Genomic DNA, 15,789 nt, shown 5'->3' with positions numbered 1-15,789 from the left:
CCTTCTAAGGTTAGCGTTAGGAGTAGGGATATTCGTCTTAGCTAGAATCTTCAAAGCCTAAACTCTTAGTAACAAATCAGTTAGGTTCATAGCCAAGTTGATTGAGGTTTAGTGTTCATTCGAGGAAGTTAAACTCTTGTGATAGCTCCCCATCAGTATCCTATTCTTCATACCTACCCCTTTTTATCTTTCTAGTTTATATTACCTTTAGTTAATCTTAATATATCACCACTTATCACTAGGGTTAACTATATAGGCACTTTTATCCCACTTTACTGAGCAAACATACAAAAATACGAACATGAGTTATATTTACTACTTACTCGTTAAGGAAGACAAGTAGGTGAACTATAGCTAGGAAACCCAGCTAAATATAAATAATAAAACCACTACTCTCTTTTGGGAACTGATGCTGACGTTTTGCGACCTAACGACACCGCACAAATAAAACTGTCTGTTTTAGTCATATCACCATGCATATTTATTGATAAAATTTTCATGGATAATAATCTATGTACGACAGGAGAAAGCAAGAGTACCATTTGGGAATAGGTTCCCATCTGACTCCAATTTTTCCTCCAAACACATCTAAACCAACACTGTGTGATGACTCATGTGACTTGTCTTTGGTTGCTTTTCTTTCTTTTGACGATCTTGATTTTGATTGAATCTTACTACCATTAGGGTTCTGCCTTGCAAGATTTTTAAAACAGAAAAATTTAGAAGATGATTTCGATAGGCCTATCTTACTACAGGCCCATTACAGTTTAGATAGGATTTGGATTTAGTTCTTTCGACAGACATCTCCTGTTGGTATTTAGATGATTTAGGCGGTTTAGGAATATTTGGTTTGGGGATGTGATTTGAACTAGGGTTATGGTTGGAGATTTGTGGTGAACGGGAGATTGTTATATGAAAGGTTTAGTTAATAGGCGACACGTGGTTATCAAAAAGTCCTGTAATTCTTATCGGGCTCTTTTTTTGTATTACTAGTGGGTTTGAAATGAGAATGATTTGGTTGTTGGTTTATGTGTTGTGTATTTGGGACAACTTCCGTTTTTAATTGAATCGATTAGGTTGCGAAGGTGTTGTGGGCTGGTATCATTTGGTGGTGTATGGTTTGGGTTCGAGGTCTCACTTGGCTAATGGGGTGAAATTGGGCGGTAACTCTTGGTGGTGAAAGGAATAGATTCTAGGTTTAGTGCTCACATTTTTTCTTGGGCTTATGGCAAAAGGTGTGTTTTGGTTTTTGGAAGCAGATTTAGGGTTAGAGGGAGGATAATTTTGTTCTTGGATTTGGGAGAGGAAAACATTATGTGTTTGGGCTTGAGGTGAGAAATCGTTCAGAATATGGGCTTGGGAGGGGATATGATTTTGTTTTTGGGCTTAGGAGGGGATAACATTTGGGGTTTGGGCTTTAGAGGGGATATCGTTTTGTTTTTGGGCTTAGGGTGAGGTAACATTTTGCTCTTGGGCTTGAGATCTGTATTTTTATGGGCTTGGGGTTTTTATAGTTTATAGAAATTGTTGGGGATTCATTTACCTTATTATCTTCTTGATCACGTGGCTTGTGGGCCCCTTTGTCAGAGTAGTTAATTTTTTTCGATCCGTTATCTGACTTTTAGTTTTCTTAGCCGTTTTTGAAACCCTCTGGAACTGCAACATCATCCATTTTTTTTTGGGACTGCTTCATCATCAATAAGTTTGTTAAAGTTTATACTAGTTCCCATACATTTGGATGCTTCATCTTCCACCAAATTGTTGGTCGGAATTTTTGTTTCCGGTATGGATTCTCCATCGTAAAATTCATCATCGTCTGAGGTTTTGTCTGTTTGCCAATCACTTATGGCATCGTCATCTTCTACATCGAGTTCAAATATGTCTAGTTATTCTTCAGTGCATCTAATATGGATTAAAGTTGAAGAGTTAATCTTGAACATTATTGTTTCATGAATCGGATTTGAACTTCGGACCTTTATCAATACCCTTCCTGATATAAGATTTTGTCTATTTTCATTGATTGAGCAATTTCTTGTATCCATAATCGGACCCCACCAACTCGCTATCTTTCCAAAGGTATTCTCCGTCCAACATGCCACGTTAATCTTCCTTGACTAAGCATATTTCCATCTACGAATGTTAAGCACCCATCTTTTGATGTTATGATGTTAATCCTCTAGGATATTTTCTGCCATTACTTTTGAATCAAGGAGTAACATTACATCTAGTCCCCCTAAGTAATTGATTGCACAGTTTGATAATCCTTCTTCTTCACAAAGTGTTTGTAATTGTTCCAGGATATCAATATTTTAGACTTCTCTGATCAGGGATTTTTTTTATTATCTCCTCATATTCGTTACCGCTCTCTAGGTCAATCACTCGAGGTTTGTTTTGGTTTTTGTTACAGCACTATTAGGTTTAATGTTGTTGATAAGGTTAGGGTTGGGTGGGTTAATAGATGGACAAGTTTCATAGTTATGGTGATTATGTGTTTGACAGGTTTCATGGTTGGAAGTATGTTTAGGCTTGTGGAAGGGTTCATGTTTTTGCTGTTTCGAAGGTCTGCGGTGGTTTTGTGGTTTAGGGATATGTGGAGGTTGGGGATTGTTTGGTTCAAGATTGTTAGGTTTTACAGGAGGACGGGGAGTTATTGGGGTGTAGTGGTTATGTGGTTTTGGGTAGTGGGCGAATGGTTTGGAGAAGATGGAAGGTTTTCTCAGGGAATTAGTAACAACATCATTGAATTTTCGCCCATCATGCATTGAGCCAAAATTTGAATAGATCTTATAACTTCTGTCATTTTCCACCGGTTTGGTAATATTCCAGTGATAATTTTCCTTTTGTGCATCTCTTCTTTCCCTGGAATTCACCGGTGGTCCATCTTGATTTCTGGCAACATAGACCCTTAGATATATGTCTTCTACATGAGTATTATACAAATATCTGCAGCAAACCTCTATGGATCTTGTACTGCTTCAAATCTAACAAAGCCAGATTTCTGCCGATTTGCAAGTTGTTTTTTGGCCATATAAATGTCTGAAACCATTCCATATATGTCTTTTGAAAAATCTCCATAGGTCCGCCACCTCCCAGAAAATCGAAAAGTTGAAGAAGAAAAACGATGTCACCAGTTTTCTGTTTACCCTTGAGGTGGTGCATCTGTAGTCGTATCTCTATTTGTACATATATGGTAGAGGGCCCACTATGGCTAGCATTGTTAGGAATGCTTCTGACCATCTTAGGCCATTCTTGAGGATGGACCCTCCGGAAAGGCGTGGAATTAGACCAAGGGGAATCTCCATAGGAACAAGTCCCTTAGATTTCGCACATAGGAGCCCTTCCTTCATAGAGCCATGTATTGTAAGTGATCCGAACCTGCCCGAAGCGAGCCCCCCATAGAGGCAAGCGGAAGACCTCTTCGAGGTCACTCCTTGGTAAAGTAGGTTGATGGGAAAGCCCCCTCCTATCACAACGATGTGGGGCGTCAGAGGCTGTTGCCGCGTGGCCAACTCGGAGGGATTGATGTTCGATGCAGAACTTTTTGGTTATTGCATATGTAGTCGTATCTTTTGTCGCCTCCAATCTTCGCCGTCGTGCGCCACGTATTGCAATTAAAAATTGAATACTATTGTTTTATTAAAGACTGAATTGATACGTAATACATTTGATAGGTCTCCTATTTATATAAGAAAACACCAACGGCTAGTTAGTTAAATATGGTAAGGAGCCGTTGAGGCTTATCTCTAATGTAGCTATCTATATTCAATTTATTCTTTGACTTTATTTCTAACACTCCCGCTCAAGTTGAAAAGTGGGATTCCCGATATTCAACTTGACTAAGACTTCATTGAAAATTCTTCCGTTGACCGCTTTTGTGAGTATATCTGCTAATTGGTCTTCAGATCTAACAACTGGGAGAGAGATAATTTCGGCTTCGAGTTTTTCCTTTATGAAGTGTCTGTCGATTTCAACATACTTTGTCCGATCATGTTGAACTGGGTTTTCTGAAATAGCAATTGCTACTTCATTGTCACAAAAAATCTTACTAGTGTCTTCTGGTGGAAATCCAATCTCCGTTAGTAACTTTCGGATCCATAACGCTTCTTGTACTCCCCGTGCTATCCCTCTGAACTTGGCTTCAGCACTTAAAAGAGCTACAACTTTCAGTTTTTAACTTTTCCACGTAACCAGGTTCTTGCCGACTGAGGCGAAATAACCTGATGTAGATTTTCTGTCTCCTTTTTCACCTCCCCAACCTGCATCTGTGTATATCTGAGTTTTGAGGTGTTCGTTATTTTTAAATAAAACTCTATGTCCAACTGTTCCTTTGAGGTATTTGATGATACCTCACACAGCTTCCATGTGATGTAATTGAGGATGATGCATAAATTGGCTGACGACTCCTACTGCATACGCTGTATCTGGACGAGTATGAGCAAGGTAGATCAGCTTTCCAATGATCCTTTGGTATTGTTCTTGATTTGCAAGTTCAGCTCCTTCTTCGATAAACAACTTCTGGTTTGGAATTGCAGGGTCTCAGCTGGTTTACATTCGATCTGTTTCAGCAAGTAAATCAAGCACATATTTCTTTTGACATATAAATATTCTTTGTTGTGATCGTAAAACTTCAATCCCCAAGAAGTATTTTAGTCTTCCCAAATCTTTCATTTCAAATTCATTTGATAAGTTTTTTTTTAAGTTGAAAAATTCATCTCTGTCATTTCCTGTAATTATCATGTCATCAACATATATAATCAAGCAAGTTATCAGTTGCTTTCCCTGTTTGAAAAAAAGTGCGTGATCTGAATTACTTTGTTTATAGCCATATTTTTTCATGGCTAATGTAAATTTCCCAAACCAAGCCCTAGGAGATTGCTTTAACCCATATAAAGATTTTTTAAGGCGACAAACTTCCCTGTTCTTGAAGTTTCCTGCAAATCCTGGTGGAGCTTCCATATAGACCTCTTCCTTGAGCTCGCCATGTAGAAAAGCATTCTTTACATCAAATTGATGAATGGGCCATCCTTTATTTGCAGCAACAGAGAAGAGTACTCTAATGGTGTCAATTTTAGCAACCGGTGAGAAAGTCTCGGAATAGTCTATCCCATATGTTTGAGTATATCCCTTAGCAACTAGTCGGGCTTTATATCTTTCAATTGTGACATCTGGTTTGTGTTTTATTGTAAACACCCAATGTCATCCTACTGGCTTCTTCTCTCGGGGAAGAATACATTTTTCCCATGTATCACTTGTCTTCAAGGCTTTCATTTCAACTTCCATTGCCTTTCTCCAGTTCTTTGACTTTAAGGCTTGTTCTATAGAAGTCGGTATTTCTTCAGAGTATATCGCAGAATTGAATTTCTTTGCTTCTTCTGATAAATTTCCTTTGGCGATATTCGCCATCGGATATCTTGATCTCAGAGCTTCTTTTTCGGGATCAAATCGTTTTGGTGGAACTCCTCTGTTGGCTCTTGGTGGCAAGACGTACCCTTCGGTTGAGTTATTTTGACTTTCTTGAGCTTGACTTGAATTTTGTTCTTCTTGTTGAGTTGATTCCTGACTTTGACGTTCTTCTGGTTTACCTTGTTGAGTAGTTTCCTGACTTGAACTTTGTGTTTCGTCTCGAAAATCTTGTTGAGTTGATTCGTGACTTGAACTTTGTGGTTCGTCGGGAATTTGTTGAGTTGATCCAGTTTGACTTGAACATTCTGGTTCGTCTTGTGCCGAATTTTCTTGCTCTTTTTCGATTACGGTATCTTGCGATATTTTTGTAATGTGATTCACTTCTTCTGATGAGAGAATCCTTTCCAACCAACTCACAATGTCATTAGTTTCAGTCTCCCCCTCACTTGTGTGTTGGGGGCTATAAAAATATTCAGTTTCTAGAAAGTCACAATTCATTGTAGTGAATATGTGACGTCTTTTCGGACTATAACATCTATATCCTTTTTGGTTAACCCCATAACCAACAAAAACACATTTTTCAGCACATGGATCAAGTTTGTTTCATTCTTGTTTGGGTATGTGAATGAAGACAGAACACCCAAATATTCTAGGTTTGATAATAAGATTAGACGGGAGTTCATGAATTTGGAAAGTGCTTGAAGTGGAGTTTGAAGATCAAGAAATTTGGTCGGAAGTCGGTTTATAAGATAAGTTGCCGTGGCCAGAGCTTCTAGCCAAAAACTTCTCAGAACATTTGATTCTATTAGTAGAGCCCGAGTTATTTCTAAAATAATACGAATTTTTTCTCTCAGCTACTCCATTCTGTTCAGAGTATGAGCACACAAAGTTTGATGAATAATTTCTTTTTCTTGACAAAATTGTTTCATAGAGGTGTTTACAAATTCTCCTCCATTATCTGATCTCAAAACTTGTATGTTTCTTTTAAATTGAGTTTGAATCATAGTATAAAACATAGAGAATTTGTCAAACACTTCTGATTTATTTGTTAAAAAATAAGTATAAGTCATTCTTGTGCAATCATCAATAAAAAGTAAGAAATATCGAAGATTTTTCCCCCCGTTAATTGGAGCTGGACCCCACACATCCGAGTGAATTAATGAAAAAGGAATATTTTTCCTCGTTTTACTAGGTTTAAAAGTACTTTTATGGCTTTTTGCCAAACTACAGGTCTCGCAAGTTAAAACGTAATTTGGTGGAAATAATTTTGAAAAAAGAAGATTTAAATAATTTGCGGAAGGGTGACCTAACCTTCTATGCCATAACCAAGCCTCCCTATCAGGTGTTCGTGTGCAAGCATCACGGTACCTTGTTGGGTTACTTCGTCAACATAGTACAACCCTCCCCGTTCGGTGCCATGCCCAATTATAACCCCTGTTCTAATATCTTGTAATATACAAAAAGTAGGGTGTAATAAAACAGAACAATTTAGTTCTTTCGTAACGTGGCTAACGGATAACAGTTTATGAGATAGAGTTGCAATATACAGACAGTTAGATAATTTTACGGTCGGTGTAATTTCAATTGTTCCACCCCCTTTTACTTGAACAACCCCTCCATTAGCAGTTTGAATTTGATTTATCCGAGGTTTTGATTCAAAACAAATATCTGATTTTTCATAAGTCATGGTGTCAGTAGCACCACAATCAAAAATCCATTCGTTATTTTTTATTTTATTTGAAACGGCGTTAGCGTATGAAACATTACCATTATTTTCTTCAAAAGAATTTTCAATTGTTTTATTTAAAGGATTTGATGGAGAGGGACTGTTTTGTAAATTTTGATCAGTCAAGGTATCATTTTCAAACCCTTGATTGATATAGGTTATTCTTGTAACAGGTGAATTAATGGAAGGATCCTTTTGTAATAAGTTGTTATTCAGGGGTTTAACACTAAAGTCGTGGTCAATCGGTGATATATGGTTAAAACCCACGTCAAGATTATGCAGCACATCATTTTTATTTTTCACATCAGCCTTTTTATCAACAGTATGTGAGAAATTAGGGTTTTCACTATTTCCAGGCAATTCATACGTTTTTGAGTGTTTTCCCTTTAATCCTTCGATCGTTTGATACAATTTGAAAGAAGAACAACTGTTCGATTTCACCCAATTCCCCTTTTTCCCAGTTATGTATAATCTATATGATTTATGTGATCTATGAAATTGATGCAACTGAAAGGGAGAAGTATAAAAAGAATCAGGGTTTAAGGTATTATACCTCAACCCTTTACCTCTGGTTGTTTTTCTTACGGCGCCGTTGGTGGTAGACCTCTGATTGCTGCCTACTGCCGTAACCGTCGCCATTATTGCCTCTACCACCGTCGTCCCAACCGTTCCAAGGTATTCTTCATCTGATTTCATCGAATCTCCTCTGAAAGATTTTGAAGCTTCTACCTTAACTAGTGGTGTTGGGTTCCGGTGGCTATGAGTTGCGGTGGTGAAGGGTTTTTCATAACAGTAAGTTTCGTTGTATTGTTTAATTGAGTTTGGTTGTGTATTGAAGGTATTGACTGAGCTACCGTCACTCGACATGGTAACTCAGTTTGGAAAAAAAGATTAAAGCTTAAAACCAAGTGTATTGATCCCTTGATCTATACCCTTAGCTCTGATACCATATTGCAACTGAAAATTGAATACTATTGTTTTATTAAGGACTGAATTGATACGTAATACATTTGATAAGTCTCCTATTTATATAAGAAAACACCAACGGCTAGTTGGTTAAATATGGTAAGGAGGCTTATCTCTAATGTAGCTATATATATTCAATTTATTCTTTGACTTTATTTCTAACACCACGCTCGGCCATAAACTGCCCTTCTCTCTCTAGACATATCGCTCACTCTCTCTCTCTCATTGCTTTTTCTCCCTCAATGATATGAATTTTATTGTTAGACAACATCTTTTATCATTAGATATGAGAGATATGTTAGGTATTTAAGTGTGAGTATTATTATATACTTATTAATACTACTATTATTTTTTATGACAATTAAGAGAATTAGAAGCTGAATAATGATTAGTATTGATCGGTTTTCTTTTTATTAAACTTGAATTGGTACATATACAATGATCAGCTATTCTATTTATATTACAAGAGTTATAACAGCTAATTCTCAATTAGAGTATGGATCCAATATGCTTTTTGGAACCACTTTACATTAAGGGAAATGTCTTGACTTAGTAGCCGTTTGCTTTTGCTGCCTTCTGTCTTGGACTGTTATGTTTTGGACTTCTTGACTTTGTGGCATCTTGTGACTTGTCTCAATTAGGAAATGATGAAACTAGGTTTCTGATCCCACTAAACCAAATAACCAAACATGGTTATTTGGTTATGTTGTTGTTGCATTCTGACACTCCCCCTCAAGTTGAATAGTGGGGTTTCCGATATTCAACTTGTCAAGAACTTCACTGAATAATCTCCCGTTGACTGACTTGGTAAGGATATCAGCTAGTTGGTCTTCTGATCTGATAGATGGAAGAGAAATAATTTCACCATCTAACTTTTCCCGGATAAAATGTCGATCTATTTCAATATGTTTAGTTTGGTCATGTTGAACCGGGTTTTCTGAGATGGCAATGGCGGCTTCGTTGTCGCATAAAATTTGAATGGCTTCTTTTGGAGGGAATCCAATTTCTGTTAAGAATTTTTTAATCCATAAGGCTTCGACCACGCCCTTTGCTATACCTCTAAATTCTGATTCTGCACTTGATAGAGAAACGACTTTTTGTTTCTTGCTTTTCCATGCAACTAAGTTTTCTCCGACTATTGTAAAGAAACCCGATGTAGATCTTCTATCTCCTTTTTCTCCAGCCCAACTTGCATCTGTATAAATTTGTGTTTCAATATGCCCATTCTTTTTGAATATAACTCCATGACCTGGTGTTTTCTTCAAGTATCTGATGATTCTCATTACAGCTTCCATATGGTGAACCTGTGGTTGATGCATGAATTGACTCACAACTCCAACTGCATGTGCTATATCTGGTCGAGTGTGAGCAAGATAGATGAGTTATCCCACCATCCTTTGGTATTGTCCTTTATCAGCAAGATCAGCTTCATCTTCCATATATAGCTTTTGGTTTGGAATCATTGAAGTATCAGCTGGTTTGCAATCAATCATACATGTCTCTGCAAGAAAATCAAGAATATACTTCTTTTGACAGATAAATATTCCCTGTTGGGATCGTAATACCTCAATCCCCAAAAAATATTTAAGTCTGCCCAAGTCTTTCATTTCAAATTCTTTAAATAAGCTCATTTTTAAGTTAGAAATTTCATCTTTATCATTTCCTGTTATTATCATATCATCAGCATAAATGATTAAACATGTAATTAAATTTCCTTTTCGTTTAAAAAAGAGAGTATGATCCGAGTTACTTTGTTTGAAATCATATTTTTTCATAAATAAAGTAAATCTCCCAAACCAAGCCCGTGGAGATTGTTTTAGCCCATATAAAGATTTTTTAAGTCGACAAACTTCCCTATCATTGAAGTTTCCTGCAAAACCTGGTGGAGCATTCATATAAACTTCTTCTTTTAATTCACCATGGAGAAAAGCATTCTTCACATCAAATTGGTGAAGTGGCCAATCTTCATTTGCAGCGATAGAGAAGAGAACTCTGATAGTATCAATCTTTGCAAATGGAGAAAAGGTCTCGGAATAATCTATCCCATAGGTTTGAGTATATCCTTTCGCAACAAGACGTGCTTTATATCTTTCAATGGTGCCATCTGGTTTTCGTTTAATTGTAAACACCCATCGGCACCCTACCGGTTTCTTTTCTTAAGGAATAACACATTTTTCCCATGTGTCATTTTTCTTAAGTGCTTCTATTTCTTCTTCTATAGCCTTTTTCCATTTTTCAGATTTCATAGCTTGATCAACAGTTGTTGGGATTTCTTCATAATATAAAGCAGCATTGAATTTCCGTGCCTCACTTGATAGATTTCCTTGTGCAATGTTCGCTACAGGATATCTTGATCTTTGAGCTTCTTGTTCTGGAGAGTATCGTTTAGGTGGTACACCTCTGTTGATTCTTTGTGGTAGAACATATTTTTCAGTGGTTTCAGCGGAAGTTGAAGTGTTATCAAGTGGTGTACCATCTTGTTCATTATTTGAGGAGATCTCGGTAGGTTCACTGTCTGGTGATTCGGGAATAGGATTTGGTGATTCGGGACTAGGATTTGGTGATTCGGGACTTGGTGGTTCGGTATTGGTATCGGGGTTTGGTGTTGTTTGGATATTATCGGGATTGGGTGTCGGTGTTTGAATATTGTCAGGTTTAGGTACCCAAGTTATCCAACTTAGAGTGTCATTATCCTCGTTCTTCCCCTCACTCGTGAGTTGGGTATTATAAAAGTATTCAGTTTCGATAAAATCACAGTTCATGGTGGTGAAGACATGACGTTTCCGAGGACTATAACATCGATACCCTTTTTGGTTTATGCCATAACCAACCATAACACATTTTTCGGCACAAGGATCAAGCTCGGTACGTTCGATTTTCGGAATGTGAACAAAAATAGAGCACCCAAATATTCGTGGTTCGATGCTTAATGAGGTTGGTAAGGTATGAAATTGAGATAGAGTATCCCGAGGGGTTTTTGTGCCCAAAACTTTTGTAGGTAACGGTTGATGAGATAGGTAGCGGAAGCAAGAGCTTCGGGCCAAAAACTTTTTGGAACTTTAGATTCAATTAATAAAGCTCTCGTCATTTCTAAAAGTAGTCAATTTTTTCGTTCGGCTACTCCGTTTTGTTCGGGAGTATGAGCACAAGATGTTTGGTGAATAACACCATTAGTTTCGCAAAAATGTTTCATTGAAGCATTGACAAACTCGCCTCCGTTATCGGATCTTAAAATTTGTATATTTTTATGAAATTGAGTTTGTACCATTTTATAAAATTGAGAAAACTTGTCAAACACTTCTGACTTTGGGTTAGAAAATAAATCCATGTCATTCTTGTATGATCATCAATAAATATTACAAAATACCGAAAGTTTTTTCCCCCATTAACGGGAGCTGGCCCCCATACATCAGAATGAATTAAAGCAAAAGGTACATCTTTTCTAGTATCACTAGGTTTAAATGTACTACGGTGGCTTTTAGCCAAAATACAAGTTTCGCAGTTCAAAATAACATTTGACGGAAATAAACTAGGAAATAAAGCATGTAAATATCCGGCTGACGGGTGACCGAACCTTCTATGCCATAACCAGGCTTCCCTCGTAGGTGTTCCGTGAGCAAGTGACACGGTACCTTGTTGAGAAACCTCGTCAACATAGTATAACCCTCCCTTTTCAGTGCCACGCCCAATCAAGAGTCCTGTCCGTATGTCTTGCAAGACGCAGAAAGTGGGATACATAAGGACTTTACAGTTTAATTCTTTTGTGACATGACTTACCGATAACAGCTTATGAGACAAAGCTGGAATATATAGACAATTAGGTAATTTAATAGTTGGTGAAATTTCAATAGTACCGCCACTTTTGACTTGAACAATTTCCCCGTTAGCCGTTTGAATTTTGTTTTTCCTAGGTTTCTTTTTAAAAATAATATCCTTTTCGTCAAAAGTCATAGTATCCGTTGCCTCACAATCAAAGATCCAAGACTTAGTTTTGACATTATTTGAAATAATATTTGCTTCGGAAGGGTCTTTTTGTATTTTCATTAAAACAGAAAATTTGTTTTGACACGAAATAGGTCGGGACTCGTTAGGTACCGTAATATTACTTTTACGAGCACTTTTGGGCTTAAACATCGAGTTCGGCTTGTCTCTCCCATTACAGACTTTTTTCCAGGCCATATGGGAGGACTTGTTGGGCTGAGTCTCATGAGTCCAAGTATTTGGACTTACATCTACTTTATTTTTATTAAAAAGTCCATCAAGCCCATTACCCTTACCAAGCCCATTTACCTCCGTTTGTACCCTATCTCTACCCGTTAATCCCTTTGGTGTATTACCCCATGTGACACCCTCTGATATTTTTTGTTTTCTTACGTTTCCCAACCCCATCAGTGTATTGTCATCTCCAACAACCTTTTTCTTTAATCGATACATATTATCACGCGTATACATAGTATTGTGTTTATTCAGTTCCCAAAAATTGTTATCCCCAAAATCTTAAACATTCCTAAATTGTTTGTTCAATACTTTAACATTATCATCTCTAGATCGAATTTTTGGGGTACTGGTGTTATCTCTAGATATTTTCAGCATACTGGTATTATCACTTTCTCTATTTTCTCTAGATGCTTGGAATAAAGAGAAAGGGTTTGAGTGTACCTGTGGTGTCGTTGGGTGCTGCAACTCCACCGAACCCTTGATCGGTGATGGTGATGGCAGGCTCGTCCACCACTGCTGCCGCCTTGCCCGACTTTGTCCACCATTCCGGATACCCTTTTAACCTGAAGCATTGTTCTTTGGTATGTCTTGATTTTCCACATTCAGTACACCTTAGTTTTGATTTATCAATTCTTAATGGGTGACTGTTCCGATTCATCTGGGTTACATGATGCGAGGTTCCTTTGCCGTCGATTGCTAACCCTGTTGCAATCTCATGGCTGGTTGAAGGTTCGCTCGATGATAACCCCAATTTTCGATCCAGTTGTTTTAATAACTGAATACTGTTTTTTAAAAAGTTAGCCAATTGACTAGTTAAGTCAACAATTTGGCTGGTACAGGTTGATTGGGTTGAGGATGGTAATTGGCTGCCGTTCAAACTTGACATGGCAGCTTGATTTGAGCTACCGTCAATTTTGGACATGGTAGCTTTATTTTCGGTAGATGATTGAGCCATAAATCGTTGCTATGATCCAAGATCAGCACACTTGCTCTGATACCATGACAATTAAGAGAATTAGAAGCTGAATAATGATTAGTATTGATCGGTTTTCTTTTTATTAAACTTGAATTGGTACATATACAATGATCAGCTATTCTATTTATATTACAAGAGTTATAACAGCTAATTCTCAATTAGAATATGGATCCAATATGCTTTTTGGAACCACTTTACATTAAGGGAAATGTCTTTGTGCCTGACTTAGTAGCCGTTTGCTTTTGCTGCCTTCTGTCTTGGACTGTTCTGTTTTGGACTTCTTGACTTTGTGGCATCTTGTGACTTGTCTCAATTGGGAAATGATGAAACTAGGTTTCTGATCCCACTAAACCAAATAACCAAACATGGTTATTTGGTTATGTTGTTGTTGCATTCTGACATTTTATTTCTATGTAATTAAAATGATATTTTTGTGTATCTACCAAGATGGTGGTAGCAAAATAAACATACACGTTCCTTTTACTGTAAATATTTGCCCTAAATTAAATTACTCCTAATTTCACTTACCTTGGCCGCTCTTTGCAGTTTGCACTTTCAATTTTATAGGTCGATGATGATAATGGAGCCCTAAATCCATCTAAATCGTAGAGGTAATTCATACTCTCTTCTTTCTTGTGAATGCAAGCATGTACTGATTTCATTCATTCCCTCAACAACTCATTGTACTGCGGGTTAAATATTATGTTTTGTGAATGGTCTAAAAAAAAACATAAATATAAATTTTTTTTATAACAGTCCGCATAAGTATTTTAAAAATACGTTCAGTTTTGTATTGCAGACTTGTGAAGTCTTAATGATATGATGGACACTCAATCCCTAAGTTCGGATAGAATCAGCTCCCTTTCTCAAAACATAATCGAAACTATTTTAACTCTTATGCCAATCCGAGATGCAATCAGAACCAGCATCTTATCAAAGGAATGGAGATATTGCTGGATGACTATGCCCAAACTTGTTTTTGATTACAACTGGGTTCGAGCGATATCTGGTGACGGTATTTTGTTGAAATCTAGGCTTGTCAATGCTATCTTCCATGTTTTGTTAATCCACCGTGGTCCGACGACACTAAAATTCGAGCTTGATGTCAATAAATTGGGCATGACAACCGAGTTTGACCAGATCATACTATCTCTTTCAAGGAGAATCAATTTGGAATATTTGATCATTGATAATAATACTTCAGACACCTTCTACAAATTACCTACATCGTTCTTTTTGTTACAAGGATTAGAATCTTTAGAAGTAATGGGTTGTGATTTTGAACCTCCATTGACATTTAATGTATTTAATAAGTTGAGGAACATACACTTTGAAAATGTTAAGGTTTCTGCCGAAGTGCTTCAGCGTTTTTTCTCGAGTTGCCCACTACTTGAGAAAGTCATTTTGGTAAAGTGCATATAACCTTTTCTACAGCTTCTTTACTTGAAAATATCATTTTAAATGTATGTTTATTGATGCAGATTCATTATGAAGACGAATACGTAGAAGAAAAATCCATGAATTTTGTAACGTTTTTTCAGTGTGTGCCTTTAATTCATACTTTACGTATCTCAAAGTATTACATGAAGGTGATTTTGGTTAAAGATTGTATACATCTCATACAACAAAATCGTGATTGCTAACCATTGTGTTGTTTTATCAAATTAAAAGTATTTGGTTACAGGTGGTAAGCTTCCGACTTCGCTTCACCTCAAAGATGTTTGTTTGGATGTATGCCTAAGGAAACAAGATGTCCTATCTATCATTTGCATAATCAGGAGCTCTCCTAATCTAGAGCAACTTTCTTTTGTGGTATATAATTGTATTGCTTACGATAATAGCCCTTTAAATACAGTTTTAATGACATTTAACCCTATGTTCTTTTTGAATTAGATGTACGATAATGAAAAGTTGCCGACTAAGGGAAGTTCCATGAAGTTTGCTGAACTCCAAGACGACTTGAGTTTGACCTTAAATAATCTTAAGCTTTTTGAGATATTAAATTTTAGTAACATTGTATGTGAGATGGAATTTGTGAAACTCATCATGATTAAGTCGCCTGTACTGAAGATTGCACGACTTGCACTTGAAGACAATGTTTCTGTTGACGAAGAACTGAAGATTCTTAGAGATATGATTCGTCTTCCATTTCCCCGTGCATCACCTTCTGCACAATTTGTTATTGAACGCCCAAAATCTTCTTCGTGATCGAAGGCTATGATTTTGGCGATAGTAGGTAATCGTCTTTCCTAATACAAAGGATTGTCAACGCATAGTGTGTTGTGCTTTTATGCAGACTTTTGTGTGGAGTACATGTTTAGATTATGTTATTATGTCGTATGAAGTGCTACTTTATGTTCTGTAATAAATCCGAAGCTTGCTTTCCTTTGGAGTACATCATCCTGGGCGGAACTCAGTTAAGTCCATTATTTTGTACATACTACTTGATCTTGTTATCGTTGCTTAGGAATGCAGTTTGTAACGTAGGCCTACCAAGAAG

The 15,789-nt window shown here is 37.0% G+C and overlaps 1 protein-coding gene across 1 annotated transcript; it reads left to right on the top strand.

Moving 5' to 3' along the window:
• The first annotated feature begins 14,111 nt into the window (after window positions 1–14,111).
• LOC139900568 (F-box/FBD/LRR-repeat protein At1g13570-like) lies at window positions 14,112–15,497 on the top strand. Its single transcript, XM_071883335.1, has 4 exons — window positions 14,112–14,696; window positions 14,771–14,897; window positions 14,974–15,101; window positions 15,183–15,497. The coding sequence occupies exons 1-4, from the start codon at window positions 14,112–14,114 to the stop codon at window positions 15,495–15,497; spliced, it is 1,155 nt and encodes a 384-aa protein (XP_071739436.1).
• Window positions 15,498–15,789: the final 292 nt, after the last annotated feature.

The sequence above is a fragment of the Rutidosis leptorrhynchoides genome, chromosome 3 (assembly GCF_046630445.1).
Source record: "Rutidosis leptorrhynchoides isolate AG116_Rl617_1_P2 chromosome 3, CSIRO_AGI_Rlap_v1, whole genome shotgun sequence".
NCBI lineage: Eukaryota > Viridiplantae > Streptophyta > Magnoliopsida > Asterales > Asteraceae > Rutidosis > Rutidosis leptorrhynchoides.
The sequence above is the reverse complement of the archived record's forward strand: the minus strand, read 5'-3'. Positions and strand labels throughout refer to the sequence as shown.

Bases quoted from the DNA above. Each gene is read 5' to 3' on its own strand.
- LOC139900568 (XM_071883335.1), top strand. From the start codon at position 14,112: ATGGACACTCAATCCCTAAGTTCGGATAGAATCAGCTCCCTTTCTCAA. The intron at 14,697-14,770 runs GTAAAGTGCATA...TTATTGATGCAG, and splicing joins TACTTGAGAAAGTCATTTTG to ATTCATTATGAAGACGAATA. The intron at 15,102-15,182 runs GTATATAATTGT...TTTTTGAATTAG, and splicing joins TAGAGCAACTTTCTTTTGTG to ATGTACGATAATGAAAAGTT.